The sequence below is a fragment of the Diceros bicornis genome, chromosome 31 (assembly GCF_020826845.1).
Source record: "Diceros bicornis minor isolate mBicDic1 chromosome 31, mDicBic1.mat.cur, whole genome shotgun sequence".
NCBI lineage: Eukaryota > Metazoa > Chordata > Mammalia > Perissodactyla > Rhinocerotidae > Diceros > Diceros bicornis.
The window spans coordinates 21,234,797-21,257,063 of NC_080770.1; the positions used below are offsets into that span (position 1 = coordinate 21,234,797).

The 22,267-nt window shown below is 36.5% G+C and overlaps 2 protein-coding genes and 1 pseudogene across 2 annotated transcripts; 2 read left to right on the forward strand and 1 right to left on the reverse strand.

Annotated features, from left to right (window-relative positions):
• The first annotated feature begins 4,173 nt into the window (after positions 1–4,173).
• On the forward strand, positions 4,174–5,109 carry LOC131395790 (olfactory receptor 4P4-like). The gene has a single exon (XM_058527611.1). The coding sequence runs from the start codon at positions 4,174–4,176 to the stop codon at positions 5,107–5,109; it is 936 nt and encodes a 311-aa protein (XP_058383594.1).
• A 9,912-nt stretch (positions 5,110–15,021) lies between these two features.
• On the forward strand, positions 15,022–15,950 carry LOC131395436 (olfactory receptor 4P4-like; annotated as a pseudogene).
• Positions 15,951–19,402: 3,452 nt separating this feature from the next.
• Positions 19,403–20,341, reverse strand: LOC131395791 (olfactory receptor 4C46-like). Its single transcript, XM_058527612.1, has one exon. The coding sequence runs from the start codon at positions 20,339–20,341 to the stop codon at positions 19,403–19,405; it is 939 nt and encodes a 312-aa protein (XP_058383595.1).
• Between the last annotated feature and the right edge of the window lie 1,926 nt (positions 20,342–22,267).

Here is a 22,267-nt window from a genome sequence, read left to right on the forward strand (position 1 = left end):
ATGACAAGGTGTGGTTCTCTTTGTTCTACCTCGTCTGTGATTTTGCTGAAACCTAACTAATACTATTACAGGCTACATTAGATTCTGTCCTATTCTTCAGAAATCTGGATGAACACAGAGCACTCAGAGTTTCCTGAGCTGCTCAGACTATGGCCATTTGAGCCTCCAAGGAAATAGGGTCAGTTTTTTTCCAAATAGGCAAATGTGGAAAGTAAATACCCAGGAGCACCAAGTACATTATTGCGGACACTGGCTTAGCAACATTTGGCCAGGATTGGTTTAGAAATGCCTTTGGGAACATATTACTTAGAGCTTTCAAAGACCTACTAATTCTTGCATTGTCACTTAAGCTTATATTCTGTTCTACTGAACCAAATTTTCTTCGGACATAGGCATAAAATAGATGTTCTTAGGACCTAAATACTTGTGTTAACTTTTGCAGGAATTTAAAAATACTTTTGGTTTCTTTTTTATTTTGAGCTTTTACTAGGGTGTTAATTGGTGTTCAAAATTCCTTGCCTGCTTTCCTGAGGAATGAAGATCCACTTCTCCCTGCATCTCTGATAGTTTTAGTGAATATTTGAAGTCTACTTCCCTTGTAAATCTGTAGAAGGTTTAAAGTATCTTGAGATTTTTAAAACATTTTCAGAGAATTTACCTGGTTGTATTTGAGTTACTGGTTTGTAATTCTCTGCATTTTATTCCAGATTTTGGTACTGGGGGCGAAGTGGCAGAGCGAGTATCTGAGGGTGGAATGCTTCCTGATGCAGCCCAAAGTTAACCTGACAGCCGCTCAGATCTGACGGTTAGTCAATGAGTCATGTCATCTTGGTTTGGGACGGGTCCCGCCAACCATGTGCTGGCTTAATTTTCTGTTCTGTATATTTATTTTATATAGTTTCATTCTAAAGGCTATAACTTCTCTTGCAACATATGATAATTTGATTACTATAAAATGTTTTAGCAGATTTTAGTTTTAATTGTGCATTTTTTATAAGCAAAATTCCTATTAAGAACAATAGAGCTAATTAAAGAATTTTCAACTTGGCAGTGAATTTCATTGTGTCCCATTCTTGTGCTTATATACAATCCTCCATATTACAATTAAGAAATAGACCAGTTTATTCTTGAATATCTACAATAATGAAGAATTTCCTAAATTTCAGAACACCTGCCATCCTAAACTAGTTTTATTGGAATCAACTAAGATAAGTTTATAGTATGCTACATTCTGTTACACTAACAGAAAATTTGAATATGTGGTAAAAATTGTATTTAAATATGAGTGTCTATTCTTATACAGACAACATAACACAAAAAGCACACATAATTTTTACTCAATACTACTAGAGAAATAAAATAATTGTTTGAGTATATTTTTGTAATAAAAAAAGACTAATGATTAGTGTTAAGAAATGCCCTATGGTAACCAGTCTATCACCAAACTTACAGACTTTCACTAATAGATTGTTGAAATTGAAGTTTACATGATCACACTTACTAAATTCATGTCACAAATTTTTTTCTTTATTTTTCCATTGGATTTGTTGTATGTGTGTGCATGACAATTTGTGTAGTTGCTAAACAATTCGCTCAAGCAGGAAAAACTGTGAAAGGAAAATGACCACCTGTCTTGAACCACACATGTCACTGGGGTATTTCACATTGCTTCATGCATTCCTCATTCAATTTCTGAATTGCGCAATGATATCTTAACTGTATACTAAAGGAAAATGAGGCTTAAAGAGATTGAACGATTAGCTCAAGGATCACATTCGTCAGTTTATTTAGCATTCCTCAATGTTTCTACCTCTTTCTGTGTTGCCAACTGTTCTAACGACTTGTTCAACTGTTGCCTGGTATTCTTTATTTCATCAATTGTGACTACAACTTTTACATAGGAGGTTTCCTTAATATCACCATGTTGTTTTACGACCATAGTTCTCCTCAATTGACTTCCTTTCTACCTTTGCTAATAGCACTGATTATGTAACATGTTCCCTCAGATTACAGGATGGAGTGTGAGCTATTGTAGATCAAATGCCAATCATGATCTAGAAAACAAGAAAGAATCTTGACTTGAGGAATTTACTGTAGGAAAATTATTTCAAATGTTTTAGAATCAGAGAATTCTAATTCTAGAATTCTCTAGAATTCATGTTTATATTAAAAAATCCACTATTCTTTATGTACATAAATACTCAGAAGCACAAACTGGGTGTCTGGTAACCCATCATCTTGCATATTCTTTTCTACTCAGATGAGGATTCAAAGTAGTCTTTTCGTTACTGTCCTTCATGACATACTTCTGCCATCCTGTCAGCTCTCACGCATTAAATATTGCCCCCAATTAAAGGAGAAACAAAATGTGTGTCTTCTAACATTCACACAGAATTATTTTCCAATCCTGAGAAATTACTTAGAATCTCTTGATCTGCATCTCTTCTATTTAAAATCAGAGATTTGGATTAGTCAAGTGATTTCCACTTTTATATTGTTCAAAGTCTACTTATATAATAATTCTCTGTAAATCAATTTGTTTTATGTAAATAAGTGTTTCTGAATAGATATCATTATTTATACTTTATAAACAAACAATGAGTATCAGTTGCAATAAGTATATGACTGGTCATTGATCCTAGACTCCTAAAACATATCACCACTCTTTAGTTACATTTAACTGCTGGACACTGTCACTGATTTTGTTTTGTTATATGAAGCAGGATAGGAAGTCTTGCAGTGATACTGAAGCAAAGTAGGAACAAATTGAAAATTTCGAATTACTAATTTGGAAATTTGAATAGTAGTTTAAAATAGAATTGATGCCCTACAGGATGGACCATTTTTTAATGCCATATTTGTCAACTATTTGTCACCTAAAATCCTCTAAAAGACTGTAAATAACATAGATATTGAATTTGTGAGTCACTAGAGTTGATGGTTTCTAAATAATCTTGCAACAAAATAGTTTTTTTTTTTTAATAGACATCCGGGGCCCAGATATGACTGTCACATCAGATCCAGACTAAGGGAGAAGCTGTGCCAGCTTTTGCAAACCCACTAGGGTCAGATAATTCCTCATCAGTGGGTAAAACAGCTCCTGGATGTGGCTTCTCTCTGTGCTGCACTCATTTTGCTTGATTAAGTAATGTCTTAAGATTTACATTAGATACAAGAGATCCAAATTCCTGAATTTTTGATTTATTCATTATTGTGACAAATACCACTGAGTGCCAATTAACCACAAAGTTTGTTTTCAAGTTACCTTCTGTATCATCTCCTTTTGTTGACGATCATTCTTCAGATTGTATGTAAAATATGAAATTTTTGGCAAAAGCCATGACACATGCACAATTCAAATATACTTGCGAAATTTAACAATCTTATCTTTCCTTTATCAATTGCCATCACAAACTTCAATGCCAGTATATATTTTTAAATTGTCTTTAATAAATAAAAGGTAAATATGAGAAATGAATGAATTTATTGATTATTTTTCACAATTTCAGTCATGAATTGACATTCTTTCTTAATGTGTAGCTTTCACATTAATCCAACAGCAATTCCATTGGTTTAACATGACCCATTGACAACGTTTGATCATATAGCAAGAAGAGTATGCTCTACACAAATTAAAGTTCCGCAGTCCAAACTCTAGTGTTGAAACACGTTTGTATTTCTTCAGGATTTGTTCCCAGCTAAATCAGGGAATTTGATCGGATAATCTTAAAAGAAGAAAATTTTCCCTTATGTATAAGGCAAGCGCACTGAAAAATATACAAAAAAAACTTTTCTTATTTTAGGTCAATTAGACTAAATAGTATAATTTACTGTTGTTATCTAAATAACATAGTTAACAGTAATTGCTTTTTATTTTCAAGATGATATTTAAATATTTTAAGTAACTACCAATATGATTGAGTAAAATATATAATTATTCTCATTATTACCATTATAAAATTATTCCATGATAGATTTATAAAATGAGACATAATACTAAGAAAAAGCAGCTTAAAAATTGAGTGATTAATATTAATATTATATTCATGTAAATCTATTTTTTAGTAAATTTTATATTTTTGTGTTCATACTATTAATTTTTCACCTAAAGTTTTCTTTCTTTCTTTCAGAAACACAAGTCATTTGTGTGTAAGATACACCAAACTCAAATATATGGAAATCCAGAGAAACATCTCAGAATTCATTCTTCTAGGACTTTCTCATGACCATAACATAAAAATATTTTGCTTTGTGCTCTTCTTATTCTGTTATGTTGCCCTGTTGGTAGGAAACTTTCTGATCCTTATCTCTATTCGATGCAGTCCTCTTTATAACCAACCAATGTACTATTTCCTCAGCCACTTGTCCTTTATAGACATCTGCTATACCTCTACTGTTACACCCAAATTAATTGCTGACCTGCTAGTGGAAAGAAAAACCATTTCCTATGGTAATTGCATGTTACAGGTCTTTACCATGCACTTCTTTGGAGGTACAGAGATCTTTATTCTTACTGCCATGGCTTTTGATCGCTACGTTGCCATCTGCAAACCTCTCCACTACGTGGTTATCATGAACAAGACAAGATGTAATCTCCTAGTCTTGGCTGCTTGGGTTGGTGGGGCTGTTCATTCCTTTCCTCTATTTTCCATAGCAATGGTTTTGCCCTTCTATGGTCCTAATGAAATTGATCACTATTTTTGTGATATTTTTCCTTTGCTAAAAGTTGCCTGTACAGATACCTACGTCGCTGGTGTCCTTGTGATTACCTTTTCAGGTATGGTTGCCTTGGTTACCTTTGTTGTCTTATTTGTTTCTTATGGCATTATATTATTCACTTTAAGAAATCATTCAGCTGAGGGAAGACACAAAGCCCTCTCTACCTGCTGGTCTCATACCACTGTGGTTGTCTTATTTTTGGGGCCTATGGTCTTTATCTATCTTAGACCTCCCACCACTTTCCCTGAGGATAAAGTATTTGCACTATTTTACACCATCATTGCTCCTATGTTCAACCCTTTAATTTATACACTGAGAAATGCAGATATGAAAACTGTCATGAGAAAAGTTTGGTGTCAAACGTTGTTTTCAAAGGAAGGACACAATTAATTTGAAAAAGCTTACTGAATGAGTGACTTTGTGAAAGAAAAGGAGTAAACATGAAGAAAAAAAACAGGAACTATCTCGTAGATTTTATATACCATCACTGTCTTGAATGGAATGAATGAGAGAACTAGGACTACGAGTTTAAATAATAACTAAAATTCTAATTCTTGCAAACCAAAATTAAGTGGAAACTAAGTTAATTTTGTGGAGTATTAAGATGGTATATATAGGGTTACCTGCATGAAAAAATAATTGGGTCAAATCAAATAGGCAATGCTATATTGATCAGTGAATTATAAAAGAAAATATTTTTTAGCAATAAGTTTATTAAAAACTTTGGACTTAGGGGCCCGAGGTGATAGACATTCTGTGGTAGTGGAGAAGTTGAAATCTAAAATTAAAATAAATTTAAATTTCTGATAGAACATTCACACATACAACCTCTAGCGTCATTCAGAACTCAGTTGTGCAACAAAGAAATATTTAGAGTAGAATCTGTGTTAAAGTGGTTTCTGGAGGTCAACTCTCCTGACACCCCACTGAAATAAATAATAATAACTAGTGAAGACAGAGTAAGAATCTGTAATTCAGAATGCTGAAAATAAACTTAATGGTAATCCACCTATTGGCCAGAATTCAATAAATTTAAGTGTAGACAAACCCCTATCTGCCTAAAATTGATAAATAAATCGGTAGTCATTGGATCCAGAACCAAAAACCTTTCCTGATGCAATGAGAAAAAAACAAAAACAAAACAAAACAAAAAAGTACTAACATAAGACAAACAAGATGTGGTCTAAAAACACAGTAACAAACTCAAAAGCAAAATGCATTTTGGCTACACATAGATGTTTATAGCAGCTTTATTCTTAATTGCCATACCTTAGAAGCAACCAAGCTGCCCTTCAATAAGTGAATAGATAAAGTATCGTTCATCCATACTATGGAATATTATTCATCACAAAGAAATGAGCTATCAAGCTTTGAAAAGACATGAGGGAAGCTTAAATGCATGTTACAAAGTGAAAGAAGCCGATCTGAAAGGTCTACCTACTGTATAATTTCAGCTATCTGACATTCTGGAAAGGGCAAAACTATAGAGACAACAAAAAGATCAGCACATGCCAAGGGTTACGGAGGGAGGAGGGATGAATAGGCGGAGCACAGAGGACTTGTATGGCAGTGAAACTGTTCTGTATGTTACAAAAATTTTGGATACTGTTTTTATACACATCAAACCCCATAGATTGTACAACACCAAGAATGAATCCTAATGTAAATTATGAACTTGGAATATTAAAGATGTGTCAACGTAGATTCATTTGGTTGTTACAAGTGTACCACTTTGGAGAGGGAGGTTGTCTCTGTGTGGGGACAGGGGATGTATAAGGACTCGTACTTTTCACTCAATTTTGCTGTGAACCTAAAAATACTCTTAAAAATAAAGTTTATTAAATAAAAATGTTGTGGCAAAATGCATAAAGCAAATCATCTTGTAACTATAATTAAGAAGAGAAATCTGAGAAATATTTTCTAGAGAAACCAGAAGAAACTTTTATGGAAGGACTTTTGTGCATTAAGATCTCTTAAGATACACAACAAATATTACAATAGAGAAGGTATAGGTTGATGGAATTTTATAAGAAGGAAAATAAAATATTGAAAGAGTTTTAGAATATGAAAATGCAATGCAAGAGTTAAAAGTTCTGGAGGCACTGTGCAAAGAAGGATAAAGAGTAGAAAAAATAACGAAGGAGATAAAATCACGTAGAATTGTTACAGCAGAGAAGAATTGGACAAATTATTATCTCAACAGTTACTAATAAAGAAATGAAAATCTAGCCAAATTTAAATTTATCTTTTGAAAAACTATCACAAAGTATCAGTCTAAAAAAGGGAAGGTGTGCAAAATGATCAATTTTATTACCAGAAAATTTACCTTCCATTGTTTATGAAAGAGAAAAGTAAATTTTTCCCTTTTAAATAGGCTCAAAGCATAAAAAACATATGTAATTTTCTTGAAAAAATTTAAATATTGTTAATAAGAATTCAACATAATATCTCCTCTCTTTACTTGACTATCTGTACTGTTCTCACATATCTAGATCATCCCTCCATGTCATTCACAGTCGTGCATTAATAACAAAACAAGCGATGCCTGAAAGCCCCCAAAATTAACATGTATTCCTATGTAACTATGGGGAGGGCATGAAATCCAGCAGACAGCCCCATAATATCTTTTTTTAAGACTTTATTTTTTTTTGTAGCGGTTCTAGGTTCACCCTAAGTAGAGGAGAACGTAAAGAGATTCCCCCTACATTCCCTGCTCCTACACAAGCATAGCCTCCTCCATTATCAACCTCCCTCCCCAGAGTAGGACATTTATTACAAATGATGAATCTACGTTTGCACACCATAACCACCCAAAGTCTATAGTTACATCATGATTCACTTTTGTTGTTGTGTATTCTGTGGGTTTGGACAAATTTATGACACGTATCCACAACTATGGTATTGTACAGAGTGTTTTCGCTGCCCTAAAAATCACCTGTGCTCCTCCTATTCGTCCCTGCTCCCCATAGAATGTCTTTTTACTTATTTATTTTCTTCATTAAGGAGACACTACTATTCTAATTATCCTTTACCCCCCCCCCATTTTATAAATCACATAAACCAATCTCAGCTTTGTGTCTTGGCTCCCATTCCCAGGGTCCCTGCCCAGGCCCTGATGCAGAAGGGCTGAGTTGCATCCACACAGTACCTCTGAATGAGTCACTGCTGCCTCATATCCCGGGAGAGATCCAGGGAAAACCACAGATACAACACCGTTTGTCTTTAGTGTCGGGAACACTCTTTGATGTTTTACCTCTTAGAGCCTTTACACAGCTATCAATTTTTTTCTCCTGGAGCCATGGAATACCAGGGAAATACATTCTGTCCATTCTTAAGGAAATTAGCTCTGACCGGTTATACAGTGCTCTGTTTAATTTGGTTTAATGTACTATTTTTCCATGGAGTATTTAGATTTTATTTAGATAAAGAAAAATGTTCATGTATATATGTGCCTGTGTGTGTCAGATGTGGGTGTCTGTATGTGTATTGTATGAGGAGTGTGCTTCTGAGGAGGGCTCACAGGAAAGACACTTTCCATCAGAAGGTGTGCAATGAAACAAAACCATGAAACCTATTATCATTAGTTTTTTCCCCAAGGGGCCAAAAACTTTATTAGCTGAACATATGACTAAGTTATATTTAGGTCCACACCCATAATCTATTAAAGAAGATTAATTTTCTATTTGCTAGTCGTTATTTTTATTTTTTGTGTTTCTATTTATATTTTACATATCTGTTTTCTAGCATGTAGCACAATGTCTGACATCTGCAAAAATATCTGCCAAATAAATGTATGGTGAACTTAATCAGTTGTTTTATTCCACATATGATTAAAAGCACAGAATATTTTACAAATATTTATGTTGTAAATGCGTCATTAAAGAAATGTTACCCATTGCTATATCACTTTATTCAATATTTAAAAGTCTACCATTACTAAAACATATTAAAGGAATACTTTAACCTGCAGAGAAACTGGAGTTAAGTCCCAGAGTTGCAGAAATCGTCAGACTTGAAGAGCTTAGAAGTCTTCCATGCGGCCTGAAAGAAAGATCGGGAATCAAATGGGTTTGTGGTTTGTCATATATGGTCTTTATTATGTTGAGGTATTTTCCTTCTATACCCATTTTATTCAGAGTTTTTATCATAAATGGATACTGTATCTTGTCAAATGCTTTCTCTGCATCTATTGAGATGATCATGTGATTTTTATTCTTTATTTTGTTAATGTGGTGTATTACGTTGATTGATTTGCGAATGTTAAACCATCCCCGCATACCTGGAATAAATCCCACTTGATCATGGTGTATAATCTTTTTAACGTATTGTTGTATGCGATTTGCTCGTATTTTGTTGAGGATTTTTGCATCGATGTTCATCAGTGATATTGGCCTGTAATTTTCTTTTTTTTTTGTGTTGTCCTTGTCTGGTTTTGGTATCAGGTAATGTCAGCTTCGTAGAATGAGTTAGGGAGCTTCCCCTGCCTCCTCAATTTTTTGGAAGAGTTTGAGAAGGATAGGTATTAAGTCTTCTTTGAATGTTTGGTAGAATTCACCAGGGAAGCCGTCTGGTCCTGGACTTTTATTTTGGGGAGGTTTGTGATTACTGTTTCGATCTCCTTACTGGTGATTGGTCTATTCAAATTCTCTACTTCTTCTTGATCCAGTTTTGGAAGGTTGTATGATTCTAAGCATTTATCCATTTCTTCCAGATTGTCTAATTGGTTGGCATATAGCTTTTCATAGTATTCTCTTATAATCTTTTGTATTTCTGAGGTGTCTGTTGTAATTTCTTCTCTTTCATTTCTGATTTTACTTATTTGTGCCTTCTCTCTTTTTTTCTTGGTGAGTCTAGCTAAAGGTTTGTCAATTTTGTTGATCTTTTCAAGGAACCAGCTCTTGGTTTTATTAATTTTTTCTATTGTTTTTTTGGTCTCTATTTCATTTATTTCTGCTCTGATTTTTATGATTTCTCTTCTTCTACTGATTTGGGGCTTTGTTTGTTCTTCTTTTTTCAGTTCCTTTAGGTGCATTGTTAGATTGTTTATTTGAGATTTTTCTTGTTTGTTGAGATAGGCCTGTATCGCTATAAACTTCCCTCTTAGAACCGCTTTTGCTGTATCCCATAAATTCTGGCATTTTGTATTTTCATTTTCATTTGTCTCCAGGTATTTTTTGATTTCTTCTTTGATTTCTCCGTTAACCCAGTCGTTGTTCAGTAGCATTTTGTTTAATCTCCATGTATTTGTGGCTTTTCTGATTTTCTTCCTATAGTTGATTTCTAGTTTCATACCGTTGTGGTCAGAAAAGATGCTTGGTGTTATTTCAATCTTCTTAAATTTATGGAGACTTGTTTTGTGGCCTAATATGTGATCAATCCTGGAGAATGTTCCATGTGCATTTGAAAAGAACGTGTATTCTTCGGTTTTTGGATGGAATGCTCTGTATATATCTACTACGTCCATCTCTTCTAGTGTGTCTTTTAAGGCCAATGTTTCCTTATTGATCTTCTGTTTGGATGATCTGTCCGTTGGTGTAAGTGGAGTGTTAAATTCCCCTACTATTATTGTGTTACCGTCTATTTCTGTTTTTATGTCTGTTAAGAATTGCTTTATATATTTAGGTGCACCTACATTGGGTGCGTAGATATTTACAAGTGTTATATCCTCTTGTTGGATTGTTCCCTTGATCATTATGTAATGCCCTTCTTTGTCTTTTTTTACAGTTTTTGTTTTAAAGTCCATTTTGTCTGATATGAGTACTGCTACCCCAGCTTTCTTTTCATTGCCATTTGCGTGGCATATCTTTTTCCATCCCTTCACTTTCAGTTTGTGAGTGTCTTTAGGTCTGAAGTGTGTCTCTTGTATGCAGCGTATATATGGGTCTTGTTTTTTTATCCAGTCAGCCACCTTACGCCTTTTAATTGGAGCATTTAGTCCATTGACGTTTAAAGTAGCTATTGATAAGTATGTACTTACTGTCATTTTTTAACTTTTTTTTTTTCCTCAGTGTTTTAGTAGTCCTTCTCTGTTCCTTTCTTCTTCTATACAGAATTGATGGTCACTTTAGTTTGACCTCTGTCTGAAAGCTGTACTCTTTAACTACCCTCCTCCCTCCTTTTATGTTTTTGATATCATATGTAACCTCTTTTTTGTGCATTTGTATCCATTACGTTCTTATCATGGAAATAGATAATTTTTCCTATTTGTGGTCTTGTCTTTTCCCCTTAAATCAGTCCCTTTAACATTTCTTGTAGCACTGGTTGCTTGGTGACAAACTCCTTTAATTCTTGCTTGTCTGGGAAAATTTTGATCTCTCCTTCCATTTTGAATGATAACCTTGCTGGGTAGAGTATTCTTGGCTGTAAATTTCTTCCTTTTAGCACTTTAAATATATCATGCCATTCTCTTCTAGCCTGTAAGGTTTCTGCTGAGAAGTCAGCTGATAGCCTTATGGGGTTTCCTTTGTATGTAACTTGACATTCTCTTGCGGCTTTTAGGATTCTCTCCTTATCTTTAATTCTGGACATTTTGATTATGATGTGGCTTGGTGTGGGCCTCTTTGGGTTTATCTTGGTTGGGGCTCTCTGTGCTTCCTGTACCTGGATGTCTGTTTCCCTCCTTAGGTTAGGGAAGTTTTCATCTATTATTTCTTGAAATAGATTCTCTGCCCCCTTGTCTCGCTCTACTCCTTCCGGGACACCTATAACACGGATGTTAGTGCGCTTGATGTTGTCCCAGAGGTCCCTTAGACTGTCCTCACTCTTTTTAATTCTTTTCTCTTTTACCTGTTCACCTTGGGTAATTTCTTCTAGTCTTTCGTCCAGCTCACAGATCCATTCTTCTGTATCCTCTACTCTGCTTTTGAGTCCCTCTAATGAATTTTTCATTTCCAGTATTATATTCTTCATTTCTGATTGGTTCTTTTTTATATCTTCCATTTCTTTGTTGACATTCTCACTGAGTTCATCTATTCTTTTCCCCAGATCAGTGAGCATCCTTAACACTCTTAGTTTGAACTCTCTGTCGGGTAGGTTGCTCATTTCTGTTTCACTTAGTTCCTTTGCTGGGGTTTTGTCCTGTTCCGTTACTTGGAATGTATTCTTTTGCCTCCTCATTTTGCCTCTTTCCCTGTGCTTGTGTCTACGTATTAGGTAGGTCAGCTACGTCTCCTGCTCTTGGATAGGCGACCTTATGTAAGTGATGCCTTAGGAGACTTCCAGTGTGCTTCCCTCAGTTCTCGATGTTCCAGGAGTGACCCCTATGTGGGCTACGTGTGTCCTTCTGTTGTGGCCTGTTTGCTCTCCCTGTAGGCACCCAGGGAGTCCGAGTTATGCTCCTGGCCAGCTGTTGTAATGCTCAGCTGCTTGTAGTTGTTATGGGCCCTTCAGTCTCTTTATCAGGTGTGGGGAGCCCCAGCACAGTTGGCTGCAAGTTCTAATACCACATCTGTGTTGCAGTATTTCTTTTAAGTGAGTAGGCCTCCAGTGGGCAGGTTGTTAGGCTCTGGGCCTTACAATTGCTGTAAGCCTCTAGTCTATCAGGTCTCTTGTCAGCTCTCTGAGGATTGCAGCTGAGTGGGGCTGGCCTCAGGCACAGGAGCACCCAATTGTTTCAGTCTTTGGAAGGTGGGGCAAACCCCCATGTGGGTCTTTGAGAAGACAAGTCTTCTGCAGCTGACAAGCCCTGCCCCCCACAGGTCCACACACACAGTCAACACAGTCCTGCCCTGTGTGCACGCCCCGACCTCCCCAAGCGGAACCAGTCTCTCCACGGCTGGAGCCCCACACACTCAGCCACCACCCCACACTCTCCACCCGCTCCTTGTTCACACCCTGCCCCCCTCAAGTCGGCTCAGTTGCCAGGCTGCAGAGAGTCCAGTCACCAATCTATACAGGCCCACAAGTTGCCTGAGGGCTTGGTGTTGGGTGGGGCCAGTCTCTAGGGTGGGCTGCCTGCCCTGGCTGAGCTGGATTAAATCGGTGCTCTAGCGGGTGGGGCAGACCCTGGGCTAGCAGGCCTCAGGGAGAACTCCAATGGCGTCTGTGTCAGCACGCCCACACCAGGCCACAACAATGGCCGCCGCCAATGTCCCAGTCCCTGGAGAGGTCTCACCCCTCACTGAGATGCACTCAGGGCCTATTAGGTGAGTTTCTTTTCACCACAGCACTGTGCACCTTTCTTTCTGGTGAGTTTAGGATGCTTTCTGAAACGAGTGAGTTTGCGGGCGGGCCCTTTAAGGGCCAGTTTTAGTTTCTTTGTTAACCGGTTTTCTGGGGGTGCTCCCCAATGCTTTAGTAGCAGGCAAAGTCAGATATTATGCCGCTGGTGTCGATTGTGCTGGGTCCACAATATGCCCACAGCGGGGGCGCTCCCCGGCTCAGGGCCCCGCGCCTCCAGGGAGGCTGCGCACCTGTGGGCTGCTCCCCGGTGGCAGTGAAGCTGGCAGCTTGTGAAGGCGTTGTTTTTCCTCTCCAGAAGGGAGTCTCTGCCTCTTCCACCTCACTTAGGATTGTCCGTTGTTGCAGGAGTTCCTCTCATCCAGTTTCCAGTTCTGTCTCAGGGGTAATTTTTCCACCAGTAGTTGCAAATTGGCTGTGTCCACGGGAGGAGGTGAGTTCCGAGTCTGCTTATGCCGCCATCTTGACTTGAGATCCTGACTGTTCATTTTGGATGACAATGTTAAGTTAATCAGAAATAGGGAAAGTTGAAGAGGAAATTTAAGTAGGTATCCATTGAGAAGCCACGTATATGGTTATGGCAGAAAATGTATAACACGACAGTGCAGACATTATGAAGACATCTGGTCAAGGTTAATCATAAAAATTTTGACTCACAATTAAATAAGAATTTGATGGAACACATTGTTAATCATTCCGTGTCATTTTTCAGCAGGATCGAGACTCTAACAGCTTAAGTGAACACCGCATTGGGTTACCATCTACTGCAATGGTTCTGATATATGAAATCAAATAGTATCGGCTTGTTATCATTTTTGTTGATTGATGAAGAGATTCACACTATTCATACGCAGATACTTTTCCTTGACTTGCAGTTCAAGTCCTCTGTTGGTGGAGGAAAGAGATTCGATTAGTGAATTAAGAAACTTTGGGCTCAGAATACTTTTTAAGATTCTAAAATTTATTTTATTTGCTCAAAGTCAGTTTACTGAATTGCTTTTACTGATATTTAGATAATCATATCCACAGAATTTACAAAGAATCTTCACATTCCATTACTCTTTGAATATCTCAAAGATTGTATTTCTAAGACATGGTAGATTTCCCATTTTACTTCCAACAGATAAAATTTTTGGCACCCAACATAAATGCATATTGTAGTATAATGCAAAGAATACAGCTGATGTCCTAACTCTCCTCCTCATGAACCACATTTCTCAATGGAAGAGTCCTATCTAAACAATTCATGAGTTTAGGCAAAAGTATTTTCCTGGCAAAACATTAAAAAAAGAAATACATAACCCCCCAAAAAACAAAGGCTAAAGGAAACTTGACTTGCCAAATATAATATACTGAGTTGAGTGCAAAACGCTAATACAACGCTGCCTTCTACTCAGTCTTTTAATAAATGTGTCCCAGGTTTATTTGGTGCTTCATTAAAGTGTCTTGTTTTCATTGAATTAATTATAGGACTAAACATTCTTGTGTTTTAGAACATCAGCATATAAATTTCTCTAAATCACTGGAAATAGATAAACAGGAAGCAAATAACATTAAAATATTTCAAATTTTTACCTCAGGCTCTTGAAGACAGAGTCTTTCATTTTAAAATATTTGTCTATAAATGGATTTAAGGTAAAATATATTTGACTAATAAGAACAGCTTAAACTACACATTTGCATGTACACAATTAAACAATAATTAGCTAGGTGACTTACATTTATTTCTTTAATAAATTTTGAGTCTAAGAGAGTAAGAATGGTATCCTTCGCAAGGAATTATTGTATATATTACACTAGGCTTGGAAATGGGCATTACATAAATTTAAATATTTAATATTGTTGACTGATCAAAGGAATTCATATCTACTGAGGCAGACATTGATCACAATTTGCTGGAGAGTTAATGGAACTCACGTAGCATATGTTCACACAGTCTTATTAGAGAGTCATTTTATTTGTACACCTGATTTTTATTCTTTGAAACACTTGGATGATGTCAACAAAACCTAGTTAGTTCCCTGAATAGAGTATGACCATCACTCTTCTCAAGAAACACTTCTAAATATGGGCTTATGAATTATATCAGTTCAGGTGATTTATGTATTCTATCTACACTGGACCATGGTAAAAAGCCATAATGCCACTGTATTTATTCTCTTGGTACTTTCCCAAAACAAGATCATTGAAATCCTCTGCTTCGTATTATTTTTATTTCGACAAATTATTGTTTGGATAAGAAACTTGCTCATAATGATTTCTATCACAAGCAGTCAACTGTTTGAGCAACCTTTGTATTTCTGTCTTAAATCTCTCATTCGTTGAACTTTGCTACATATCCTCTATGACACCCAAACTAATGACTGACTTATTAGCAGAAAGGAAGACCACTTCCTATAGTAACTACATGACACAGCTATTTACCACCCTTTTCTTTGGAGGCTTTGACATCTTTATCCTCACAGGGATGGCCTATGACTGCTATGTGGCCATCTGCAAGCCCCTGCCCTACAGCATCATCATGAGCAGACAAAGGTGTAATGCAATCATCATAGCCTGCTGTACTGGGGGATTTATACACTCCATCAGTCAGTTTCTTCTCACCATCTTCTTACCGTTCTGTGGCCACAATGAGCTAGATCACTATTTCTGCAATGTGTTCATCCTTTGCTGAAATTGGCCTATTCTAATACACACATAATAGGTCTCTTAGTCATTGCTAATTCAGGCCTAATTGCTTTGGTGAATTTTGCTGTCTTGATGTTGTCTTATTTTATTATATTGTACAACATCAGGGCATATTCTTTGGAAAGTTGCAGCAAAGCTCTTTCCACTTGCAGTTCTCATGTAACAGTCGTAGTCCTGTTTTTTCACCTGCGTTGTTCATTTGCATTAGACTAGCCACCACTTTCCCAGAAGATACAGTGTTTTCTCTTTTCTACACCATAATTGCCCCCATATTCAACCTTCTGATCTATACTCTGAGAAATATGGAGATGAAGGATGCCTTGAGGAAAGTCTTGTATCATCATATACTCTTGGAAGAAAAATAACTTTTCTGAAGCTTTTCTGATTTTCATGCCATGGTTCAATGAAACCATCACTTGAATAAGATCCATTCTCATCATCTCCTGGCCTTACTGCTTGGGGAAATTAAGCTGGCAAGCGGGAAGTATATCCCTTCTTTTTTTAATGCTTCTGCATTGACACCTCATCAAAAGATTGAGTGTTATTCTTATTCATACTCTCCTCCACCTGATTTAATCATTATGAATTGTGCTCACATGATATGAAATAACCAGATGATATTTTAAATATAAAGGATTATATCACCTATTTGGCATTGTATTGAAAAAAGATAAAATAGTTAAGGCATTCTTCATGCCATAAAATGCTAAGAAGCAGAATAAAATATTACCTTCAATTTTTAAGCTTTTTACTCAACTATAAATACAGAAAATTGCACATATCATGCATATACAGCTCATGCCTGGTCACAAACTGAGGAATATCCTGTAATTAGCAACCAGATTAGGACACACAAATCACCATGACACCGGAAGTCCTCCTCACATCTCCTTATAATAACTACCTTCCAAAGTGAATCAGTATGTTCATCTCTACAAGTGATTAAATTTACCTATTTTTGGATTTTGTGGAAAAACAGCAATGCAGATTGTACCCTTGACTGTCTGTCTTCTCGTTATTATGTTTGTGAGATTCATTCCTCATGTTTTATCTATTTTCTGATTGTTTTCATTGATCTATAGCATCTCATTTTGTGAACATGTGACAATTGATCCATTCTCTTGTTGGTAGACATTTAGGTGCTTTCCCATTTAGGGCTAGTATGAGTAGCAGATCTTCAAACGTTTTGAAACATGTCTTTTGGTAAATATATATCATCTATTGATATGCGCCTTTTACAAAAGATGCACCTAATCCCTAGGACATGAAAAAATTGAAACTAAAAGGATAAAAAAGAGCAGGCAAATGCATTAGCATTTGAAGCAGTGATACATGTATATATATATCACTGGTATATAAGTGATAACTTGCTTCAACTCCATGAGCCTTCTTTTATTATTTAAGCTTCAAATTTTAGATAAGTGAATGGTTCAAAAGGATATTTTACCACAATACACCTCTTAGAATTGCCAAAATATGGACACTGACACCAACAAATGCTGGTGAGGATGTGGAGCAACAGGAACTCTCATTCACGGCTGGTGGGAATGCAAAATGGTACAGCCTCTTTGGAAGACAGTTTGGCAGTTTCTCACAAAACCAAACATACTCTTACCATACAATCCAGCAGTCTTGCTCCTTGGTATTTACCCAAAGGAGTTGAACACTTATGTCCACACAAAAACTGGCACACGGATATTTACAGCAGCTTTATTCACAATTGTCAAAACCTGGAAGCAGCCAAGATGTCCTTCAGTAGGTTAAAGGACAGATAAACTTTGCTACATCAGACAATGGAGTATGCTTCAGTGCTAAAAAGAAATGAGCTATCAGGCCACGAAAAGAAATGGAAGAACATTTCAGTGTTTTCCCCATGGTACTTAGCATTAAGCTTTAACACAATTGAGAGACCCTTATTGATGTTCCCAGTTCCTACCTTTCCAGTTTCATATCTTACTAATTAGCCTTCTACAAGCCCAGTGTCCAGCTTGTAACCTGACACACAGTGGGGACTCAATATATAATTACTGCATGAAAGGATGAATTCATAGCCACAGCCATATTGAATTGGTTAGGTTTCCTGCATGCTCTTTTTCACCTCTTGGCCTTTGTATGTAGTCCCCCTCCTAGGAATGCTTTCATTTCAACATACGCCTATTCACACTGATGATTCGTTTTCATCCTTTGTGCCCCATTTTTGATGCCTTTCCATCTAGGAAGCATTCTTGATCCTCCAGGTTTTCATTGTGTGTCCCACAAACACGCTTTCATAGCACCCTGTGCTTCCAGTATCTTACCATTTATAACAATGTGTTGTAATTTTCTGTTCTCTTCTTGGAGTCTCTCAATGGATCTTAAACTCTCTGAAGGCATGACCTGGTGTCTTTTTATTCACCACCTCAGCGACTGTCAATGTGCCTGATCTATTCTTTGGGATCAAGATGTATGTTGATTACTGAATGAAGGATGAAAGGAATGAATAGAATATATTTATCCTAAAATTGCTTTGTGTGTAGACAGACCTACATATTTTTAAATACAGCTTCTCATAATGAAATGTTACCAAATACTAAAGTGTTTAACATAGAAATATAACATAAACTGCCCACATTCATAAGATGATGTGACCTTGTTGAAAGCAAGGGCAATATCAAAGTAAACTATTTGCTCATACAGTAAGAATCTGTTTCAATTTCTTTCTCATTCCCTAGCTTAAGCAAGACTAAAAACAAATTCTGGCTTCCATAAGAAATCTGCCTAGAATTCTTCTCAGAGCCTGAATCCATAAGGGTAGAGAAAAAATCTCTTTTCTCCAGTACTATTTTTTCATCCTATATTTTAGTGACTTTATTCATCTTCTTTTCTGCATTTATACATTCATTAAATATTTCTTATGTAGCAAACATTTTCCTGCTTGGAGAAACTATTGTTAGCAAGTAGGCAAGTACTTTATGGAGTATGACAGTTTATTTAATAGAAACTCCTGTCTGACATTAAATTTTTCTTTATTTGAGTCATCACACTTTCTGATGGGTTATCATCCCAAGATGGTGCCATGAGCAAAGTCAAATGATTCTGAAGCCTACATGTATGTGGAAACATGGTGTAATCTTTGTTACTTACCCCACAGAAGTTCAATGACCCATTACTTTTATAACTCTAAAGTATTTAGATACTAAAATGTCGCAGGGAACATATTACTATCAATTAGGATAAGTAAAAATGAGCAGAGTTATTAATGTAAAATTATTAGAATTTAGTGATAGATAATATACATATATAGTGTGCCCAGCATAGTCCCTGCCTCAATAAATGATAACTAGTTTAATTATCTTACTTTTCTATCATCATTACCTAGCAGTGAATTATGGCAATTAAGAGCATGGTCTAAGAAATCAGTTAGATTCTGGTTACTGGCTCTTCAGGATACCAATTTTGATGAGTTCCTCTTTCTGTCTGTTTCCTCACTTGTAAAAAAGGGGTAATAGCAGTGCCTGCTACTGGATTGTTATACAATTACTGCATAACACTTTATTATTTCTTATATTTTTATTAGAAGGAAATCGTATGGGTCCATATACATGGACAAACTAATAAAATTAAGTCCCAATTTGGTAGATTTTTCTAAATATGCAAAGATAGCTCCTGGGTTGGATTTCCTCATATTCTGGCAACTGTTTTTGCTCTGCTCAATGTAGAATATAAGATTCATAGCAGTTAATTTTCTTCTTTATCCCATAAGTATTCTTGCTGAGGTAATCCAAAGTGTCCTTTTGACCATTGACACAGTTGACTCAATTTTGGGCTGCAAACATATTTATTTGTCACCTGAAATAGTTTTCCTACTACACAATTTCTTCATGGCATTTTTCATCTGGTCATTTCTCAGGGTATAGATTAAGGGATTTAACATGGGGGTTATCACAGTGTAAAATACAGCAACTGTTTTGTCAACAGATAAAGTATCTGGGGGTCTCAGGTACTCAAATATGCAGGGCACAAAGACCAAGACGACCAGTGTGATGTGAGAGACACAGGTAGAGAGGGCTTTGCGTCTCACCTCCAAGCTGTGGGTCCTTAGGGAGCGCAGGATGACCACATAGGAGATCAACACGATGAGGAAGTTTAACACACAGATGAATCCACTGTTGGCAGCAACAAAGAGCCCTAGAGTGTGAGTATCAGTGCAGGCAAGATTGAGCAAAGGATTCAGATCACACATGAAGTGATCTATGATGTTAGGGCCACAGAAGGGTAATCGAAAGATGAAGAGGATCTGTATGATTGCATGAAGATATCCTCCCACCCATGCCACTCCCATTAGTAGGCCACACACCCACGCATTCATGATGGTTGTGTAGTGTAAGGGCTTGCAGATGGCCACATAGCGGTCATAGGCCATCACAGTGAGCAGGATGACATGAGCACCTCCAAAGAAATGTTCCCCAAAGATTTGGGTCATACACCCATTAAATAAGATGGTCTTCTTTTCATGGAGTGAATCTATGATCAGTTTTGGGGTATTGACAGAGGAATAGCAGGCATCAATAAAGGAGAGACAGGCCAGGAAAAAGTACAAGGGGGACCTCAATGACGGACTGGCAGTGATGGTCACCACGGCGAGCACATTTCCTACCATAGAAATGATGTAGATGACAAGAAACACAGCCAATATGATTTTCTGTATCTTTGAATTCTCTGTGAGCCCCAGTAGAACAAACTCTGTCACGTTGTTCATATTCTCTATGTATTTCATATTGTGTTAATTACATTATCTGAAAAGATCTTTTTATTAATGTAATCATGAATTCATTAAACTTATCCAATCTAATAAATATTAAATGTGACAATTCTTTTGAGTTGTAAATTCTTGTGAGGTTTTTTTGAAATAAAAAAAGGGTTCTGAGTTCTTGAAGGATACTCAAATTACCTCTTGGTTCAAGATTCTGTTAAAGATATAGACATGGAGATATTTTGGAAACACATAGGAGACCATGTGTACACACTTAATCATCTGAGATGACTAAGAACTTAACTTAAAGGAGTAGATCACACACATTGTCGCAACTAGGCTAGAGAAGGGAGGTAGAATACGGATATAAAGAATATGATTGCATAGCTAAGGGGTTTTCCTTTTATCCTCAGGAAAAGGCGAACCGTGGAAGGTAAGTGAGAACACAAGTGGGAGGATAAAGAGGAATTTGAGGAGGAGGCAATTGTGGATATTGCTCTAATAAAGATCTTTGTGTGTCTTGGATGAAGTGGGCTGAGGTTCAGTGAGGGGGTTGAAGGCAGACACAGGAACCTCAGTAAGGAAATTACACATGAAGTTAACATAAATAGAGTATTGCTGATGGGAATGTAAAGAAAGTATACTTGAGCTTCTACAAAAGAATTTGTATGCTTGTTGACTAAATCTAATAACTTTACAATAGCTAAAATATATACTTTTTAGTGATTGGTTGCTATGTACATGACATAGTAGCAAGTGCATTGCACACCTGATGCCATTTAATACTGATAACAACCTGTGTGGTTGGTATTAACTCATCCATTTTGCATATGAGGAAACAATCTCAGAGACTTATGTTGAGATTAAGTATAATGATGATAATATTAACAGAACTGAACACTTAGTGTGCTATAAGTGTTTTTGAGGACATTTGCTGATTTAATCCCCACTACAAACCTCTGAGATGATTACCATTACCATTTTTATGCTTATTTTACACATTAAGCAATAGAAGCATAGTGAAGTAAGGATCCTGCCCAAGATCAAGCAGCTATTAAAGGGTAGGGCTAGGATTAGATTTATTTTTTCTTTTTTCTCTCCAAATTCTAAAACTATGCCCTATATTGTTATAAATAACAATATTGAACTTTTATCTCCTTTTCATATGATTCTAATAATTATAATTACTTTACTACTCCTTCAGAGGCAAGAACTGATGAAGACTTTTCATCAGCCGATATACACACATGCACAAACATACCACACACCACACACAAACACCCTGCACATAGCGATGTGTTTGACCTTCCAAATATCAAGTAAAATGTGGCTGCATTCATAGAAAGTATTTTTGTCTCGACTTTCCCTCAGATACAGTTCACCGTTATCCAATCCCCCTGCAGACATGGGCCCCCAGATTCTTCCTCAGTTTTTAAAATGACTACCGCAGTGGTTAAGTGTTTGGTTTAAGAATCAGAAAGACCAGACCAGAATCCTAATTCTTCCACTTGCAACTTGCTCTATCTGGGGTATATTTTTTGGCACCTAACGTGGTTGTTTCCTCATCTATAAAGCCAGAATAATAATATCCACCTCTTGAGATTTTATGAGAATTAATCAAGGAAACAAGTGTCAACATATTCTCCACCCTGCTGTAGACACACATAAGACTTTCATCTATTTTTGTGACAGTGTGTGCACCAACGAGATAGGAAGAATTGACGTTTTGAGCACTAATACAGAGAAATATTTAACCATGCAATAAGCTCAGCAAGAATTATCTCCAACATTACTTTTAAAGAAGCCTCAGAGACTCATCTTATCCACAGCAGTTGAGCCCAGAAAGGGTGCTCCATGTTCGTGCTTAAACTAAATAGCTGAAGATTTATGTCATTTAATATTCATATTTATGTCTTTTCTGTATTTAAATTTTGTTTTCGTCTTCACGAT

Bases quoted from the DNA above. Each gene is read 5' to 3' on its own strand.
- LOC131395791 (XM_058527612.1), bottom strand. From the start codon at position 20,341: ATGAAATACATAGAGAATATGAACAACGTGACAGAGTTTGTTCTACTG.
- LOC131395790 (XM_058527611.1), top strand. From the start codon at position 4,174: ATGGAAATCCAGAGAAACATCTCAGAATTCATTCTTCTAGGACTTTCT.